This window comes from Sciurus vulgaris (assembly GCF_902686455.1).
Source record: "Sciurus vulgaris genome assembly, chromosome: 16".
Taxonomy (NCBI): domain Eukaryota; kingdom Metazoa; phylum Chordata; class Mammalia; order Rodentia; family Sciuridae; genus Sciurus; species Sciurus vulgaris.
In genome coordinates this window covers 11,695,013-11,715,422 of record NC_136477.1, presented here as the reverse complement: position 1 = coordinate 11,715,422, position 20,410 = coordinate 11,695,013, and the positions used below count along the sequence as shown (strand labels likewise).

General features: G+C 45.5%; 1 protein-coding gene across 1 annotated transcript; it reads left to right on the top strand.

The window, feature by feature from the left end:
* Nucleotides 1-3,166: 3,166 nt before the first annotated feature.
* SYCE2 (synaptonemal complex central element protein 2) lies at nt 3,167-20,309 on the top strand. Its single transcript, XM_079115980.1, has 4 exons — nt 3,167-3,202; nt 3,801-3,916; nt 18,057-18,231; nt 19,777-20,309. Exons 1-4 carry the CDS (start codon nt 3,188-3,190, stop codon nt 20,023-20,025), a joined length of 555 nt encoding a protein of 184 aa, XP_078972106.1. The 5' UTR covers nt 3,167-3,187; the 3' UTR covers nt 20,026-20,309.
* The last annotated feature ends 101 nt before the right edge of the window (nt 20,310-20,410 follow it).

The window sequence follows — 20,410 nt, the reverse complement described above, 5'->3', positions numbered from 1 at the left end:
AGAAACATGGATTCAAGTTACCCTGAAAGACATGTTACTGCAGCACAGGGTACAGAAACTTTTAACAGCCATAGAACAAAAGAAAGTCATTAATACATTTAACCAGATACTTGGTGGGAGCATCAGATAGGTGGGCCACAGCAAGGTGGGGCTTCTCTTGTGTGGGCTTGAGATGTCATCTATTAGCATATTAGCTTTGGGATGGTGGAGGCTGGAGGTCTGCTCAACTTAGCAATGCATTCCAAGAGGTTTCCCTAGTAGGACAATATGAGATCAAGTACAGAGGCTGAAAGTCAACGGCTACTGAAAGGACTAAGATGTTGACCTGCAAAGCCCACCTGTCCACAGTCGGACATTCTAGTAGGCAGCATCAGTCTGATACCTCAGAGAACTTCAGTTCACAAAGAGACTGGGTATTTCTTTGGCTTCTTTTACTTCATTTGCAAAATAAAGAACACTGAATAAAATATTTGTGATGGGGTTTTAAGCTCTAAAGATGTGCAGTTAATTAATGGAGAAGTGGCAGAGCAAGTGGCTAAAATCAGACTGTTCAAACTGGGCTCAAACACCAGCACCACCAATTACAAAGCAAGATGAGGGGCTGGGGAGATAGCTCAGTTGGTAGAGTGCTTGCCTTGTAAGCACAAGGCCTGGGGTTCGATCCCCAGCACCCAAAAAAAAAGCAAGATGTTTTCCAACACCCAGAACAATCCCATGATTCTTCATTAACCAACTGGTTGTTCAAGTTTTAATTCAGTTCTGAAACTAACTACCCATAATAAGCAGAGGCCCCACAGGCTAACGGCTCAACCGAGCAGGACTATCTCCCTTCAGAAGCCAGGCTCAAGTTGGGCCACCTGTACTTCTGACTGGCCAACTCTAAATTGGGTTCCATGACCTCCTCAAGTTCATAGTTGGATAGAATGCTCAGAGAACTCAGAAGCATGCTTAGCTTACATTAACTGGTTTATTATGAAGGCACCATTACAACTCAGGAACAGACAAATGGAAGAGATGCACAGGGCAAGATAATGGGGCCCGGGCAGTCGTGTAGCTTCCAAGTCTTAGGGCACTCCTCCCTCCAGATACCACACTGGAAGTTCTCTGAACATTACTGTTCAAGAGCTTTTTGTTTTCAGTACTGGGGATTGAACTCGGGGCTCCACAATACTTGGCCACCACTCTTCCACTGAGCTATTCCTAGCCCTTTTTATTTTGAGACAGGGTCTCAAAATTGTGGAGGCTGGCCTTGAACTTGAAATCATCCTGCTTTAGCCTTGGTTTAATCCTTAGTTCAAGAGTTTTTATAAAGCTCAATCTACAGTCTTCTCCCATTCTGTTCCTTCAAGGAAGTCAGTGGGTGGGCTGGAATTTCCAGTCCTGGGTCCACTAGGTCTTTCTGCTGACCAGCACAATCTTTACCATAGGCCAGATGTTTGATCCCTGAAGCTTTTACAACAGCCTCATGTTTTAGCTTTTTGTCACGCTGGTAATAGATGAGGAGGGATTCCAAGACTGAGTGGCAGTGTTATGATCACCTGGCTGGTAAGAGTCCAGATTCAAACTCTGCTCCAGAATGTGGGTATCAAAATGTGTCTTAGTCATGGTGTGGCTAGGGACAGAGCCTGGTGCAGAACAGTAGAACAATGTCATCAGATTCATGCTATAGCCCTCCCTGACGTGGACATTACAGCATGTTGCTGGTGGGAAGCTCCCCCTCCTTTTTATTTTTATTTGACAGTCTTAGTAAATTGCTGAGTTTGGCCTCAAACTTTCGATCCCCCTACCTCAGCCTCCTGAGTCACTGGGATTACAAATATGCAGTACCGTGCTCTTTACCGCCACCGCCCCCCCACAACTTCCCACAGATCTCTGCTCTCCTGCTGAGAACTTCATGGCTGTTCCTTACATTGAGCTGCTTTCATCTCACAACCTTTGCATACACCTGTCCAAATCTTTTGCTCATTTATATGTGTGCATGGGTGTGGTGCTGGGGATGAATCCAGGGCCTGCATGTGTGAGGCAAGTGCACCATTCAGCTACACCACCTCCTTTTTTGGGGGGAGTACAGGGGATTGAACTCAGGGGAACTCAATCACTGAGCCACATCCACAGCCCTATTTTGTGTTTTATTTATAGACAGAGTCTCACTGAGTTGCTTAGGGCCTCGGTTTTGCTGAGGCTGGCTTTGAACTTGATCCTCCTGCCTCCCTGGGCTGGGATTACAGGCATGCACCACTGCACCTGGCTTCCCCTATGTTGTCCCACTGGCCCCCAATTTCTTAGCCTTAGCCTCACCCAGCAGCTGGGACACAGGCATATACCACAAGCCCATTTCCATTTTTAAAACCAGATAGTTCATCTAACTGAGTTGCAAAAGTTCTTTGTAAATGCAGTATACAAGTTCTCTCATATACATTTGAAAATATTTTCTCCCTATCTGGCTCCTTGTACCAATCGTTGATTACTGCTGTTACTGTTGTTATTATTATATTACGGGACACCACCCTGTGGGGGCAAATCTGTAAGGGCCAAACCCCACTGTGCTTTCGAGGAGCTTCTAGTTAAAACTAATTTACAGTAGTAAATGTATAAACTTTTTTTTCCCCCTCAGTACTGGGATCTGAACTCCAGGGGGCTCTCTACTACTGAGCTGCATTCCCAGCCCTTTTAATTTTGAGAGGGTCTCGCTGAGTTGCCCAGGCTGGCCTCGAACTTACCACCCTCTTGCCTGGGCCTCCGAGTAGCAGAGATTACAGGTGTGCACCGCCACGCCCGGCTGCATGAACTTTTACACTGAGGGTAACAGGGAGCCATCAAGGGACGTCAAGGGCCGGAATCTTCTAAAGGAAACGTTTCTCCAGGCAGAATGGATGAACTGAACCTTACAGAAAGAACACCACCCGCAAACCGGAGTCCATGTGGTGCCCTGGGGCCTCGCCCATGCGCAGACGGAGGCGCAAAAAAACAAAACCTACTTTGCCCACCCCCCACCCCCAGCGGCTCCAGCTGCGCGCGCAACCTGTGGACAGCTCAACCGCCGCTTAACGGCCAGCCAACCCAGCTGCGTGCGCAAGTTCTCAGTGGGGGCGGGGCCTGGAGTGTGCGCTTCAGCACGTGCGGTGGGGCGTGCCGGGGGCGTGGCCGGCGCGTGCGCAGAGAGCGGGAACCTAAAGGCGGGAAAAGGATGGAGCGACCAGGAGTACGCAGAGCTGTTTCCTTCGCGCGGGCAGAGGGCGGACGGGCCAGGAACGGCCGCGATCCAGGGGTTCCCCAGCAGACCCGAACCCGGCCACGCCTTTCCTACTATCGGGGTCGCCTCTGGTCCGGCCGGGCCCCGATTTCCTGACTGACCGGCCAGGCCCTGACTGACTGACGAAGGGACAGTGACGGACGTGCTGACAGCCTTGGCCAGAATAGACTTAGGCGCATGGCGCGCAGCGGCAGCAGGGTAGAAAGAGGCTCAGGCGCCCATGCTCGGCCCCCGTTTCTTCTCTTCTTTTTTTCCTACCTTTTCTCCTTCCTGGAAGGACTTGAGCCGACACGCAAGGCATTTGGGAGCCCAGGCCCCACGGCGCCCCTCCCAGAGCCCGTGCCCTCGCCCCGGCCCCTCCAGGTCTCCCCGCCCAGGTTCCCGAGCCCCCGACGTCCCCCGGCTCCTCTGTCCTGGTGGTACCCACCCAGCTCCCCCGTCACCTCTGCGGGTCCCTACCGTGCACACACGGATGTGCCCGGGGTTGACGGGGTGGGATGCGAAGCCCATACTCCTGCGGCCTCTCAGGCGCTGACTGTGCTCGCAGGTGGACATGCCCCATGTAGAGTTCAAGGACCAGGAGCCACAGGCGATGGGGGAGAGAAAGGAGCATCAGCAAGACGAGGAGAACTGCCAAGAGGAAGCTGGTGGAGGGTCAGCTAGGTGAGCAGAACCCAGCCCAGCGGGTCTGCACCGGCCCCTGGGTCCTTCTGGGTCCCTCGTGGCCCTTCCACGAGGTTCTTCCGGTGTTTGTCCTGGTGCTCTTGTTCCACAGGTGAATGCAGCATCCACCATGTGCCAGGCGCAGTTCTGGTGCTGGGGAGCAGGAGACAGTAAAGTTCCCCGTATTCATTCCTCTCCTGGGCATCCACAGGGGATTCGTCCCAGGATCCCCCCTCAGATACCCAAATCTGCATATGCTCGAGTCCCTTCTGTAAAATGGTTTATTTGCACAGAACCTACTCCGTCCTCCATTGACTTTAAGTCATCTCTTAGATAACTCTTAGATAACTTGGTTCTAGACCACTGCAATAAAATGAATATTGCAATAGTCACACTGATTTTTTGATTTGCAATGCATATCTGTTATGCTCATACAACACTGTAGTCTGTTGAAGTGTGCAATGGCATCGTGTCAGAAAAAGACAACTTGCACACTTTGACTAAAAATACTTTATTGCTAAAACCACTAAAGACCATGTTTGCTGTTGGACAATGGCACTGACTGACTTGCTGCACACATGGTTGCCACAAACCTTCAGTAAGTTAAAACAAACATGATTTCTTTGAGGCCCAGTAGAGGGTAGCACAATGAAATGAGACTTGCCTGTAGAATTTAAATGCTATGTAAATAGTTGTCATACTGTATTGTTTAGGGAATAGTGGCAAGGGAAAAAACATTTACATGTTCAGCAGGGATGAATTTTACATATTATTATTTTTTATTTATTTTTTAGTTGTAGATGGACACAGTACCTTTATTTATTTTTATGTGGTGCTGAGGATCAAACCCAGTGCCTCACATGTGCCAAGCAGGTGCTCTACACTGAGCCACAACCCCAGCCCCCCACCTTTTTTGTTTTCTTTTGCTGTGCTGGGGATTGGAACCCAGGGCCTTGTGCTTGCAAGGCATGCACTCTACCAACTTCCCAGCCCCCGCTTATTACTTTTTTTGATGTTCATGCTATTTTGAATTTTTTTTAATGGTACTGGAGATCAAAGCCAGGGCATCATCACTCATGCTAGGCAAGTGCTACATCCATGATGCTACATGGTATGAGGGGAAAATGGGGAGCCAGTGATTGTGGCCAGTTTAGATCAGAGGGTCAAGAAGGGCTTCATGGAGGAGGAGACAAGTGAACCTGCTCCAGGTAGAGAACAGTCACTGGAAAGGCACAGAGGGAGAACTGTGTTGGAGTAGCATGAATCAAGAGGGAGGTGGTCAGAGATGCAGTCAGACTTTGGATGTTAATTGCCTGTGAGGTGGTTTAGAATAGAGGAATGACACCATGTGACTACAGTAGGAGTCAGTACACTATAGATAGTAAAGTTTTTTAAAAATAGATTTATTTTTATGGGGTGCTAAGGATGGAACCCAGTGCCTCACACATGCTAGGAAGTGCTCTGCTGTGAGCTACAGCCCCAGACTGATAGTAAAGTTTTATTGGAATACAGCCATGCTTGTTCCTTCACCTGTTGTCTGTGACTGCTTCCTGCAGAGTTGAGTTTTTCCAATCGAGACCACATGGCCTGCAAAGTTGAAAAGATTTACTGTCTAGTCCTTTATAGCAGTTTGTCCTCCTCTGGACTAAAGTATTAAAAGGCTCCCTCTGGCTGCTGTGAAGAGAATAGATTGTGGAGGGCAGGGAAACCAGTGAGGAGGGAATTGGAATGATCTAGGTGCAGGAGGACTGTGACTTGGCTCATAGTGGATCTGTGGCAGTGGTAACTGGTCAGATTATGGATATATTGAAGAAGATAGAACTGACAGAAATTGCTAATGGATGAGATGCTGGGGTGAGAGGAAGAGAGATGTCAGGAATGACAAAAAATATTTTTTCTTGTTCATTTATTTATTCATCAAGTATTTATTGGGAGTCTGACTTGGCCAGACAGTTCTCGATGCTTGGAATACAACAGTGAAAAAAATCAGAACTCCTGCCCTCTTGGAACTTTCTTTCTCTTAGCAGTATGCATTTTGGGTTCTTCCATGTCTTTTTGAGGCTTGATAGCTTGTTTACTTGTAGCACTGAATAATATTCTCTTTCATGGATGTACCCTGGTTTATCCATTCACCTACTGAAGGATATACCTTGGTTACTTCCATATTTTATCAATCATGAATAAAGCTGCTAAAAACATTCATGAAGCTGAGTTCAGTGGCACATGCCTATAATCCCAGCTACTTGGAGGTTGAGGCAGAAGGAGAGTAAATTTGAGGCCAACCTGGGTAGTTTAGAGAGTATGTGCTTCAAAATAAAAAATAAAAATGGCTGGGAATCTATCTCAGTGATAGAGCACCCCTGGGATGATCAATCGACAGTACTGGGGGAAAAAAAAAAAGAAAAGAAATTCATGTGCAAGATTTGGTAAGGATGTAAGTTTTCAACTAATTTGGGAACTAACTGAGAGACAGCTCAGCAAAGCCCCTGCACATGGTGTTCAGGGAACTGAAGGGAGGCCAGTGTGGCTGGCTCAGGTCAGAGCAAGTGCAAGGGGAAAGCTGGAGCGTTTGAAGGGACTAGATCATGGCATTTATATGCTATGGATTTTATCCTCACAGGTTTTAAAAGGTTTTTTAGTAGATGGACACAATAACTTTATTTTATTTATTTATTTTCATGTGGTGCTGAGGATCAAACCCAGTGCCTCACACATGCTAGGCAAGTGCTCTACCACTGAGCTGCAACCACAGCCCCCTGACAGTTTTTTGAACAGGGTACGGATTGATTGTCCCTTGTCCTAAATGCTTGGGACTAGAAGTGTTTCACATTTTTTGAAGTTTTTCCAGTTTTGGAACATTAGCAGAGAATCTTCTGATTGAGCATCCCTAATTTGGAACTCCAAAATGCTCCAGAATCCATAAAGAAAGAAAGAAAGAAATATATATATATATATATATATATATATATATATATATATATGAATTTGTTTATTTGCAGCATTAGGAATGTAATTCAGGGCCTTGTGTAGCCCCTCTTGAAACTTTTTGAGTGTCATGTAGGTAGTCCTTTGGTTTTAGATTTTGGAGCATTTGCAGTTGGGTTTTTGGATTAGGGATGCTCAACCTATAACAGCACTATTGAGATGTAAGTCACATGCCATACGATTTACCTACTTGAAGTATACAATTTAATTGTTGTTAGTATATTCATAAAGCTATACAGTCATAATAGTCAACTTTAAAACATTTTTATTATTCCAAAAAGAAACTCCTATTCTTTAGCTTCAACCCTCAGTCCTTGCATCTACCCCAGCCCCTGTAACCACTAATCTGCCTTCTGTGTCTGTAGAGTTGCCTATTCTGGACATTTCATATAAATGGAATCATACACTATGTGGTCCTTTATGACTGGCTTTGGGGGCAGTGGTACTGGGCTTTGAATCCAGGGCCTCAGCGCATGTTAATCAAGTGCTCTACCACTGAGCTACAGCCCTCGCTACATCCCCAGCCTTGTGTCTGTCTTCTCTGGCTTACTACATTTTCAAGGTCTGTCCACATTGTAGCACCTGTCTGAATGTCATTCTTGGGCTGGGGATTGGCTCAGCGGTAGAGTGCTTACCTGGGAGATACCAAGGCCCTGGGTTTAATTCCCAGTACCACAGGAAAACAACAAAAAACCTAAAGAGCTTCCTTATTTTTCCTTTTTTTTTTCCCCCCCAGTATGAGGGATTAAACCTAAGGGTTTTCTACCACTGAGTACATCCCCAGTCCTTCTTCTTCTTCTTAATATTATTATCATTATCATTATTATTATTATTTTACCTTTATTTTGTTTTAGTTTTTTTTTTTTTTTTTTTTTTTTAATGTGGTGCTGGGGATCAAACCCAGTGCTTCACACATGCTAGGCAAGCGCTCTACCACTGAGCCACAGCCCCAGTCCCTTGGTTTTTTTTTTGTTTTTTTTTTAAACAAAAATTTTTTTGGAAGATGGATGTTTTCTTTCTTTTGGGTGTACATATACAGTCAGCCTTCTGTTCCATATTGGCAGCTCTGTATCCTCAGATTTAATCACCAAGAAGGGAGAATATTAGGGGAGAAAGTTCATCTGTGCTGAACATGTACAGACATTTTTTCCTTATCATTTTTCTCTAAATAGTAGAGCATAACAATTGTTTGCATTACGTATTTCAAGTATTCTAGAGATTATTTCAAGCCTACAGGAGGATTTTGTAGGTTCTATGCAAGTGCTATCCCATTTATAGAAGGAACTTGAGCATCCCCTGATTTTGGTATTGAGGTCTTGGAACTAAGACACCAGACACTAAGGGATGAGTGTACCTAAGAGGAGACCTGCTGGGTCACAGAAGTGACATACTTGGGTTCCTGTAATAAAAAGGCTGCACCTTGGACAGTGGTTGGGAGCTGGGGTAAGGGCATGTAAAGGAGATCAGGTTGGAGGTTCTGCCAGGGGTAGCATCTAACCTGACAGAGAAGGCGAAGGAAGGGTTGAGGGAGGATCCTCCAGCCATGGTGTGCTGCTGCTGACCCCAACTGGCTCGCAAGACACTATACACTCTTCCCAAGTTGGCACGTAGTGACTTCACGTTGGGAGCTTGAAATTGGTTATAGTCGCAGTTTTTGCACTGTGGCAGTTGACAAACACTACAGATCAGCTGGGCGTGGTGGTGCACACCTGTAATCCCAGCAACTCCGCAGGCTGAGTCAGGAGGATGGCAAGTTCAAGGCCAGGCTGGGCAATTTAGTGAGACCCTGTCTCAGAATATAAAGGGCTGGGGATGTGGCTTAGAGAGAGTGGTAGCTGGGTTGGATCCTCAGTACTGGAAACAACAACAGACACTACAAATCAGGATTTCTCCCCTGCCCCACCCACCAGCCAGTTGCTTAGTGATTACCAGCACATCGCTTCTGCCTGCTTTCTGGCTTGTCATGGCTTCCCGCAGGTACTGGCTTCTCTGACAAAGGCAAGAACACGAGTTCTGTTTTTCCCTTTGTTCATTGTTGTTTGTGTTTGAGGTGGCCAAGAACATCCAAGTAAAGTATCCAGCCCAGGTGAGAAATGACGGTTGGATTTTCTGACCCAGAACTCAGGGTGGGGCAAGGGGCTGGACATGACTCTGTGGGAGTCATTGTTACAGTGGCAGCTGTACAATGAATGAGCTCACTGGGGAAAGGGTGAGGAGAGGCTCAGAACAGGGCCCTGAGGACTCCAAACATAAACCCAGCTTCCCCTTGCTTTCCCCATTCCTTGGTTGGAAAGCAGGCCCCAAGGTGGAATGCTTTCTAGGTGTGTGCTGTCAGACCAGAGAAAGGAAAGAAATGATCAAAGTCATCTGTTTGATAATCTTACCACAAATAGCATGTTAAGACCAAAATCTGTGTGGTGAAGAGATGTAGACAATTGCAAATCATTTAGAGACCTCAAGGAGCACACAAGAGCTTCGGGCCAGAAACCAGATGGATTAAAATCAATGCAGGGGCCAGTTAATAGATCCAGCAGCAGATACTCAGCAACATGATTAAAATGTTAACACATTTTGGGAGAGAAAAGAAGAGGGTGAGGAACTAGCTCATCAGCTTTGATTCAAACCTTCCCCCTTCCTGGCAAGTACTTCAACAAAACATCGCTTTGCCCAAGTGCCAGAGATTCTGTTGTGTTCCTCCTTGAATGTTTGATTAGCTAGCCTCTCCTCCTGGGACTGCCGCCTGCGGTGGTCATAAGTGGCTGGCGGATTGTTTACTTGTATATCTGTTAGAGGCCACGGAGGGAGGGCCCCACCAGCAGGCGGCTCTGGCTCACATGCCTGCCAATCACAGCTTTACCTGGAGCGAACAGATGGTCTCTTCACTTAGACCCATTTCCTGGGCCCCCTGCCAGCCTGGGCCCTGCCTGGGAACTATGTCCTAATCCTCGAAGCTGAATTAGGGACTCCTTAGAAGGACAGACATAATAGATGAGCACAGCGATGTGTTTACAGCCCCTACCCCACAGCCGACCCCTGAGCAGGCCATACACACCAGGCGTGCTGTGTTGGGCTCACTTCCATTCCCTGGCCTCAGTCCAGGGTTGGGCAACAGAAGCAGGCCCAGGAACGGGGAAGCCAGTGGAGAGGACACCGCGCATTTTGTTTATTAAAGCTAATTGGTGAATGCAGGCCCAGGGAAGCCTATGATTCATTAGCATCCTGATTAATATGCAGCTGCTGAGTATTAAGAAAAATGAAATAGTAAGGACTAAATCCCCAAAGGGGAGGTTGGAAAAATAAAGAAGCTCTCGGCAGACATCTGATGCAGTCCTTTGTCCCACCACAAAATTTGAATTAGTTGAATTCAAGTGATTTTTCACCATTTGCAGAGCTGCCATGAAAATGGGTTCCAGTTTCATCCCTTGAGCCTTAGAAAGGAGCAGCTCGGAACTGTTAGCAGCTCAAGCAGGCTGTGAACAATTACATAAAAAGAAACACCTGGCAATATCATTGATTTTTAACTTGTCCTTTTAAACTCTTGAGCAGTCCAGGAGAGGTCAAGACAGGGCAAACTCAGGGTGAAAGGAGGCATACCAACGGGAACATCAGAGCTACCTCTGTTAGTGGCTCATTAGTTAAGATACTCAGCAGACATTTATGAAGCCTTTGGGGTACCAGAAAGCAGAGACGAGCAGAATGAAGTCCCTGCCCTCCAGCATGTATGTGCACTAAAGAGGACCAATGTGCCTGCACTATGGCAGTGTTATGACCAAGAGCAGTGGGGTACATGAAGGGAAGTTCCAAATGTCACTTCTAAACTGCACGGTGGCACATGCCTGTGATCCCAGAGGCTCAGGAGGCTGAGGCAGGAGGATCTCAAGTTCAAAGCCAGCCTCTGCAACTTAGTGAGGCCCTATACAACCCAGTGAGACCCTGTCTCTAAATAAAATACAAAAAAGGGATGGGGATGTGGCTCAGTGGTTAAGAGCCACTGGGTTCAATCCCCAGTGCCAAAAACAAAAAAATAAACAATAACAAAAAACCAAATGTCACTTCTATGTGAAGGAGCCAGAAAGGGAAAGTCATCCTGGGAAAAGGATGATGGATTTGGAGAAATTGTGGAAGGTCCCAGATTGCCAGAGATGTAATGGGCAACAGAAAATGGTAAGGCTGGAAAGACGCCTACCTCTTTCGGGAGGCCCAGATGCTGGAAAGCCTCATCTGCTCTGTGAATCAATTTAGACTTGATCCATAGCTGCTAGGAGTCCATCTTGGTCTGTCAGGCAGGATTAGGCAATCAAATTGCAGTTTTGAAGGTCAGGAGGGCCCAGGTGAGAAATGATAGGCATGGAATTCCAAAGGATGATAGATTGGAGAGAGATTTGGGTAGTAGGAACGAGAGCATTTCAAGGATGTGGAGGAAGAGAGAAGCCATACTCCAGGCAAAGGTGGAGTTTGAGATGCCTGCGGACAGCCATGAGGAGAGGCCTATGGAAAGGTGAACATGGCAGGTCAGAGAGGCATCAGCTGGGGATAAGCTGGGGGTCACCAAAGTGTGACTGGTAATGAAAGCCCTTGAAAACTCATTCTTTTATTCAACCCATTTATTGCTCCTCCTGTGAGAGGTAGATCCTGAAGATCAAAAGTAGTCTTGGCCCAGCCTCCAGGAGTCCAGGAGAAGCTGGAATGTAGACAGTGACACCGTAGGCACTATAGACCTAGGCATGCCCAGGAAAGCTTTATAGAGGAGTGGGGCTTTGGTGGGTAAAGGGACTTCCCAGGCACACCAGGCTACAAGATTGTCTTTGAAGAATGGCAGGCTGTGTGTTATGAAGGGGGGGCGGGTGGGAGATGAGCTGGACGGGTTGCAGGGAGGAGCTGTGCAGCCCTTATTACCCAGCAAGGGTTGGAACGAGGGTGTCCAAGAAGAGGGCACAAAGGGAAGAGAGCGAGGCCCAGGCAGGGTCTGGGGTGCCCACACAGTGGGAATGGTGGGGAAATGTTTCAGCTGCTGCCAAGAGGTTCAGGGAGTTGCCCAGGGGGTAGCAGTACTGGAGGTCTTGGGGAAGCCCAAGAACAGGTTTTGTTAAGTCCTCCTCCACTCTATTCTCATCATGCAAAGCATGGCTGTTTTTTGTTTTTTGTTTTTTGTTTTTTTTTTTTGGTACTGGGAATTGAATTCAGGGGCACTTAACCACTGAGGTATATTTCCAGCCCTTTTTTGTATTTATTTTGAGATAAATACAGGGTCTCGCTGAGTTACTTAGGACCTCGCTGAGTTGCTGAGGCTGACTTTGAACTCATGATCCTCTTCTCTCAGCCTCCTGAGCCACTGGGATTACAGGCATGTGCCACCTCACCTGGCAGCTGTTCTCTTAAAAACCATCCACTCTGTAATCTCCACATGAATCCAGATAACACAAACATCACAATTTTGAAATGCCTATGTGTCCCAGCTCTGAATGAATCTGCTCTTGCTTACCCCTGGGAAAGAAAATTGTGGGCTTGAATGTCAGAAACTCCTCAGTAAACCTTTTTGTCCCACTCCAAAATGTCTTTTTTTTTTTTTTTTTTTTTTTTTTTTTTTTTGCGGTGCTGAGGATTGAACCCAGGGCCTTGTGCTTGTGAGGCAAGCACTCTACCAACTGATCTATATCCCCAGCCCCACAAAATGTCTTTTTAAAAAATGCCTGGGAAGTCGTGCTTTACTGTATCCGTTTTTCTTTATTTCCTCCTCATGGAATATTTGGTTGAGAATATTCTGTAGTGCAGGCTTTCTATTTGTAAATTCTTTTAACTTTTATCATGGAAGGATTTTATTTCATCTTCAAATCTGAAGGTTAGTTTATATGGATATAGGATTTTTGGTTGGCAACCATGTTCTTTTGGAGCTTGAAATGTGTTGTTCCAGGCCCTTCTAGCTTTTAGAGTCTGGGCTGAGAAATCTGCTGATACTTGTATTTGTTTCCTTCTATATGTAATCTGATGCTTTTATCTCGCAGCCTTCTTTATTTTGTATGTTAGGCATTTTCATTGTAATGTGCCTTGGTGTGGATCTGTTGTGATTTTGTGCATTTGGTGTTCTGTAAGCCTCTTGTATTTGATTTTCCATTTCATTCTTCAGGTTTGGGAAATTTTTTGATATTATTTCATTGAATAGGTTGTTCATTCCTTTGGTTTGTATCTCTGCGCCTTCCTCAATCCCGATAATTCTTAAATTTGGTCTTTTCATGATGTCCCAAAGTTCTTGGAGGTTCTGTTCATGATTTCTTATCATCTTCTCTGGACAACTTTATTTTCAAGATTAAATATTTTGTCTTCATTGTCTGAGGTTCTGTCTTCCAAGTGATCTAGTCTGTTGGCTATGCTTTCCATTGAGTTTTTTATTTGGTTTATTGTTTCCTTCATTTAAAGGATTTCTGTTTTTTTGTTTTTTTGTTTTCTGTTTTTAGAATATCTATCTCTTTGTTGAAATGATCTTTTGCTTCCTGCAGTTGCTCTTTCAACTGCTTATTGGTGTGATCATTCATTACCTGCATTTTCTCTTTTATCTCATCCTTTGCTTCATGAATCATTTTTAATCATGTGTAATCTGAACTCCTTTTTTTTTTAATTTTTTTTAGTTGTCAATGGACCTTTTAAATTTTTATTTATTTATATGTGGTGCTGAGTATCGAACCCAGTGCCTCATACATGCCAGGCAAGTGCTCTACCACTGAGCCACAACTCTAGCCCCTGAACTCCTTTTCTGACATTTCTTCTACCATACTGTCTCTGGATTCTATTAATATAGAATCTAGGATCTAGGTTTGTTTGGATAATTTTCTTCCCTTGTTTTTTTTTTTTTTTTTTTTTTGTGTGTGTGTGTGTGTTGTTCATGTATCTTCTCCTCTAGCGCTGCAGATCTGGGATATTGCAGTTTCCCCCCTATAGGCTTATAGTGACCCTATAGGTTTCTAGTACCTTTTCTTTAAGGGGGAGATCAATATTAGCAGCGCCTAGTTCAGACAATATGCAACCCTGAACCAAATAGCCCCTATGAGGACGTTAACAATACTGTCATAATAAACAGAATGAGTTCAATTATTATCTTCAGTATAACAAATAAGTTTGCAATAAGGTCTGCAGTTTCTAATGGAGGACAAAGAGGATGGGGAGGGGTGTAGGATGTAGCTGTTAATGGGATAAGAAAAGAATATATAGAAGTTCTAGATCATAGAAAGAGTGAGAGTAAAATCAAAAGAAGTTTGTTGTTAGCATGTGAAAGTGTAGAAAGTGGTTCTGAGGGAACAGGTATACAAAAGGAAAAAGAGAGCAAGAAAAGTAAAGAAATAACTTAAATTTTTTCAATAAGGAGGAAAAAAAATCTACACTATAACAATCATATAGTATTCAAACCTCCCAGTCTTCAGTAGCCTGATGCATGAGAGGTACCTGACAATGAGCTTCCAGTCTCTAGCAGGCGTCTCAGGATGGGATTTGCCCCACCTAAAGATGGGAGATACGGCTTCCAGGATAATCCAAGATGGCCGCTCTGGCTTCCAAATATGTTGGCAAATGGGGAGCTGCAGCTCTGGTGTGGGCATGGTCAGCTGGAGCTCCTGGAGGTGGGGTGCGATTGGTCGGGCAAGGGTCCTGGAGGTGGGGTGTGGTTGATCTGGTTGCGGGATCCTGGAGGTGGGGTGCAGTCGGTCTGGGGGTACTGGCAGTCAGTCGGTCTGAGGGCCCTGAAGGCAGGGAGTGGTGGGTCAGGTTGAGGGGTCCTGGAGACAGGCCTCAGTCTGTCCAGCCAGGGGTCCTACAGGTCCTGGCTGTTGTCTCAAAATGGCGGCAGCCACGTGTAACCAAACCTGCAGGTACTGTGACAGTGAACTTCCAGGCAACAGGAGGCAGCTGGCACTTCACTGGCAGTCTGTGGTCAGTCTGCTGGCTGCTGTTGGTCGATTGGCAGGTGAACCTCCAGTGGTGGGTGATGAGTAGGTGAAAGGCAGGCGATGGACCAGCAAGAGGCAGGTAAGTGGTAGATGGTAGGCGCCAGACAGTGAGCAATCTGCACTCAAAAAGTAGTGGATATGCTGGCAGACTGCAGGTGATTGCAGTAGACAAATGGGGTAATCAATAAGCAGCAAAAACTGCCTCACCAAGAAACAGATATCCTCTGCTTGAAACCCGAGTTACGAGTTACGGAGCGACAAGGAACCCAGCCTCCCTCTAGTCCACCATTTTGGATCTCCCTGTGTCTGTTTTTCTATATCTAACTTTGCTATAGACTCTCTGCCTTGTTGGAGGCACACTCATGTCTTGGTAAATGCATTGGGCACTTTAGTTTTGCCTTGGAGGAGGAAGACTGGGAGGGAGGAATAGATTGCTTGGGCAGGCGTCCTTCATTCCTTCCAACAGACAGTGGAGAACTGGATGCTGGGGGCATGGAGGGAAACAGCATAGTCCTCTGGGATTTAAAGGCATGAGAAGTGACAAATACAAGCAGAAATACAGATTTGCATGGGGTCATGGAATTTTTTTTTGGGGGGGGGGGGTATTGGGGATTGAACCCAGAGGCACTTTAACACTGAGCCACATCCTCAACCATTTTATTTGTTTTGTTTGAGTCAGGGTCTAAGTTGCGTAGGGCCTAATTTGCTAGGCTGGCCTCAAATTTGTAATCTCCTTGCCTCAGACTCCCAAGCTGCCTGTGTTACCACATGTGGCACATAGACAACTTTTAAGCAGGCCAAACACTGGGGTCTGGGTAGGTCTCAGAGGTCAAGTCAGGGAGAAAGTGCAAAGAAAAAGAGGCAAGAAACAATCTGGCAAGGGACTCAAGAGGACAAGGACACAGTTAAAGCCTGGACCTAGAATTTGCATGCAAATGACCACCCAGGCTCTGGATTATGAATGGTGTTCGTATTCTGAGCTAAAATGCAGAATTTAGGCATGCAGGAGACTGAAAGCCAAGAAGTTCATGGAGAAAGCATTCAAAAATGAAGATGTGGGCTGGGGCTGGGGCTCAGTGATAGAGTGCTTGCCTAGCATGTGTGAGGCACTGGGTTCAATCCTCAGCACCACATAAAAATAAATAAAGTTTCATCAACAACTAAAAAAAAAAAAATTTTTTTTAAATGAAGATGTATTTTTCTAAGTATAGGTGCTCTTCCACTTATGATGGGGTTATGTTGCAATAAGACCATTGTAAATTGAAAATATTGTCAGTCAAAAATGCATTGATGGACGGGCTGGGGATGTAGCTCAGTTGGTAGAGTACTTACCTCGCAAGCACAAGGCCCTGGGTTCAATCCCCAGCACCGCCAAAAAAAAAAATGCATTGACGGCTAGAGGCAGAACTCAGAGGTAGGGTGTTTGCCTAGCACTGGAGAGGCCCTGGGTTCCATCCCCAGCACCAAAAATAAATAAATAAATAAATAAATAAATAAATAAATGAAGTCAGGTTTCCTGGCAGATAGGAAGTGCTTAACTGAGGGCTAGGGATGTAGCTCAGTAGTAAAGCATCCCTGGGGTTCAATCCCCAGTACCCAAAAAAAGGGAAGAAGAAAATTTATACACACTTGCTTTTTTTTTTTTGATGGCTCTGGGAATGGGTCCCAGTGTCTCCCACATGCTAGGCAAGTGCTCTACCACTCAGACACTCCCCACCATAAATATAACATTTTGTGTGTTGTGTGATACTGGAGATTGAACCCAGGAGAATTCTACCACTTAACTACATCCCCAGCCCTTTTATTTATTTTGTTTTGATCCACGATCTCACTGAGTTGCTGAAGCAGTCCTCAAACTTGCAGTCCTCCTGCCTTGGCCTTCCAAGCAGCTGGGATTACAGGCATGCACCATAATGCCTAGACCTTGCTACTGGGGATTGAACCCAGAGGTGCTTAACCACTGGGCTGCATCCCCAGACGTTTCTATTTTTTATTTTGAGAGGTCTAGCTAAGTTGCTGAGGCTGGCAAGCTTAATTATAACTCTTGACAGGCACTTAGCTCACATGATAGGAGCAGAGATGTGTGGGTACACTATTCTAGGTGGTCTGCACTCTGGGCATTTCCCATGCATTTGGAAAGGACACAGCAGGTTAGTGACACCAAAATCATTTAAGAAACATCTGTACTACTTATACTACAGGTTGTGTACACCTTAACTAAAATGCTTGGGAACAGAAGTGTTCCACATTTCAGAACTTTTCACATTTGGAATATTGGCACAGAACATCATTAACCTGAAAATCCCAGATAAAAAAGTGCTCTGAAATCCAAAACTCCAATGCTCAAGAAACATCTGATTTTGCAGATTTTCTAATTAGGGATGCTCAGTCTATATTATTGATGCTCATTTCAAAAAGCAAATTGGTGTATGCCAGGCTTGGTGGCTTATGCCTGTAATCCCAGCTACTCAGGAAGCCAAGGCAGGAGAATGGGCAATATAGAAATTGTCTCAAAATGAAATTTTTTGGTGGGAGATCTGGAGATTTTAACCCAGAGGTACTTTATCACTAAACCATATCCCCAGCCCTTTTTATTTTTTATTTTGAGACGGTCTCACTGAGTTGCTTAGGACCTTACTAAATTGCTGAGGCTGGCCTTGAACTTGCAGTCCTCCCACCTCAGCCTCCCGAGCCACTGGGATTACAGGTATGCACCACCGCACCCAGCTCAAAATTAAATTTTTAAAAAGGGAGCTGAGGACACAGCCAGTGATAGAGCACTAGTTCTGGTTTCAATCCCAGTACCAGGGGTTGGGTGTGGGGGACAAGTTGCAGTAATAAAACAACAGCAAACAACAGATCCTATTTTAGAACTTTGGACACATTCAGTTTGCACATCTGGGTCTGTTTTCTCAGTTATTAAACTGGATGCCATCCCCATCCTTCAGGGTATGAATGAAATAACTTAGGAAAATTGCCAAGAATTTGTCAGGGGCAATAGCCTTGGGTTTTCTCCCACCACAGAGCTTGTTCAGATCAGTATGTTTGGTTTTTTCCCCTACAGTTCTGGGGATGCAGGGCTTCATGCATGCTAAGCACATGCTCTACCACTGAAACACACCCCCAGACAAGATCAGCCCCTTTTGGGAGAGAGTCTGGTCCTGATGTGCTTCCTGTACTTCATGAAGTCAGGTTTCAGGCCCTTGTGTCTCCACCTCCAGTGCCAACCGCCAGCTGTCCGGGCTGGAAGGGAAGTCAGTGCCCTACTTCTCCTCTCTGGACTCAAGCATTGATATCCTGAAGAAGAGAGCCCAGGAGCTGATTGAAAACATCAATGAGAGCAGGCAAAAGGACCATGCACTCATGACCAACTTCAGGGACAGCCTCAAGATCAAGGTGACAAACTTCCTGCAGTGGGATCAGGCAGGGGTGTTACTCACATAAAAGGGGAGGGAAGGCACCCTGGCTGGGCATCTGTTACGTTCCAGGTCCTGTGCAAAGCAATTCACACAGGGTATCCCATTCCACCATCACAGCAATCAAGAGATCAGACCCATTTCAGATAGTTGAGAAAATTAAGGTTCAGAAATAAATGACTGAGGCTGGAGGGCTCAATGGTGGAATACCTACCTAACATACATAAGGCCTAGGCATGATCCCCAGCACCATCAAATTAAAAAAAAAATAATTTTAATTAAAAAGAAGGGTTGGGGTTGTGGCTCAGTGGTGGAGTGCTTGCCTGGCATGTGTAAGGCCCTGGATTTGATCCTCAGCACGGCATATAAATAAATAAATAAATAAATAGTCCATTGACAACTAAAAAAATATTTAAAATAAATAATTAAAAAGAAAATAAAAAGCTTAGTTGGTAGAGCTCTTACCAAGCATACATAAGGCCCTGGGTTCAATCCCAATACCACAAAAAATGGGAAAGAAAAAGGAAAAATGATTTGCCCAAGTGAGGGAGCCAGATCCATCAGCTAAGCCCAGCCTTCTTACTTCGCACAATGTGAATAGCAGCAGGGGTGGGAGGTTGAGGTACAGCTTGGCTCATCATACCTCCGGAAGCTGTCAGTGGTCTGTGACAGGAGAGGGGTCCCGTGGACACTCCTAGGGCTTATATCTGACACAGCTTGATGTCAAGCTCAGGTCTGACACTGATGGCTGTGTCTAATGCCTCTTGAGAATTAAAGTCGGCAGATCCCATGAACTGCAGTGGTCTTGGACGCCTTAGACCTTTTTATTTCAAATTAAATATAGTCATTCTTTGGTATCCACAGTAGGATTTATTCCAGGAACCCCAGGGACAATATCTATGGATGTTCATCTCATATCAAATGGTGTAGTGTTTTTATAAAACCTATAAGTCCTCCTATGGACTAGATGACTTGTGATACTGAATACAATGTAAATGCTATGTAAGTAGTTGTTATACTCTATTGTAGAGAATAATGACAAGAAAAAGTCTGTGCACATTCAGTACACATGCAATTGTTCAAATATATTTTAATACTTTTATTTATTTATGTGGTGCTGAGAATCAAACCCACTGCCTCATGTGTGTTAGGCAAGTGCTCTACCACCAAGCTACAACCCCAGCCCCAATTTTTCAAATATTTTTGATCCATGGGATGAATCCCTAGATGCGGAACCTGCAGGTGCGAAGAGCTGACCATACATACTTTTGTTAGCAGTGCTGGAGACAGAACCCAGGGCCTCAAGTATGCTAGGCAGGTGCTCGACCACTGAGCTACAACCCCACCCCCATACTTTTGCATTTTGGTTTAAAAAATGAAGAATTTAATATATAGGCAATTTTACTTCTATCACTGGAATTCTTTATATCACTTTAATAAATTACAGAATTCTAAAAGACCCACTTAGAACAGATGTATAGTATGCTTCTCATTTGATTTTCCAAGAACACTTATTTTTTGAAAGGTCACTGATCTGACAGAGAAGTTAGAGGAGAGGATGTATCAGGTTTACAACCACCACAGCAAGATCATTCAGGAGAGGCTCCAGGAGTTCACCCAGAAAATGACAAAGATCAGCAATCTGGAAACAGAGCTCAAACAAGTCTGCCACACCGTGGAGTCTGTGTACAAAGACCTGTGCGTCCAGCCTGAGGTAGGAGTGGTGCTCTCGCAGGGTGGAGCCGGGGGCTCTGCTGCAGAAGGGGACTTGTAATGGCTGTTGGGAGTGAATGTGGACAGGAACAGTGCTGAGTCCACTGCCCAGCCCTAACAACAGGGGCCCTACACCCTACAGAGCCCTGTGCCCCCCAAAACAGTGTGTCCAAGCTGAGAGGCCAACCACTGTCACTTCCCATCACTTTGTGGTTAGCTGTGTGTGACAGAAAGTACAAAGTATAATCCTGCCAGTCAGAAACTGTTCCCTCTACCACAGCACTGAGCCCTGCAGGCAGGCACATGCCCTGGGGCCTAGGAAGTGCCTCATCCCGAGTTTACTGATTACAGCAGAGCCCAGCCTCAGACGAGGGCTAGACCACTCCACTGCAAGGTCCCCACCCTGTCCCACAATTCAAAGCCCCCAGCCTGTTAATCTCTCCCAT

Bases quoted from the DNA above. Each gene is read 5' to 3' on its own strand.
- SYCE2 (XM_079115980.1), top strand. The intron at 3,917-18,056 runs GTGAGCAGAACC...CTCCACCTCCAG, and splicing joins GCTGGTGGAGGGTCAGCTAG to TGCCAACCGCCAGCTGTCCG. The intron at 18,232-19,776 runs GTGACAAACTTC...ATTTTTTGAAAG, and splicing joins GGGACAGCCTCAAGATCAAG to GTCACTGATCTGACAGAGAA.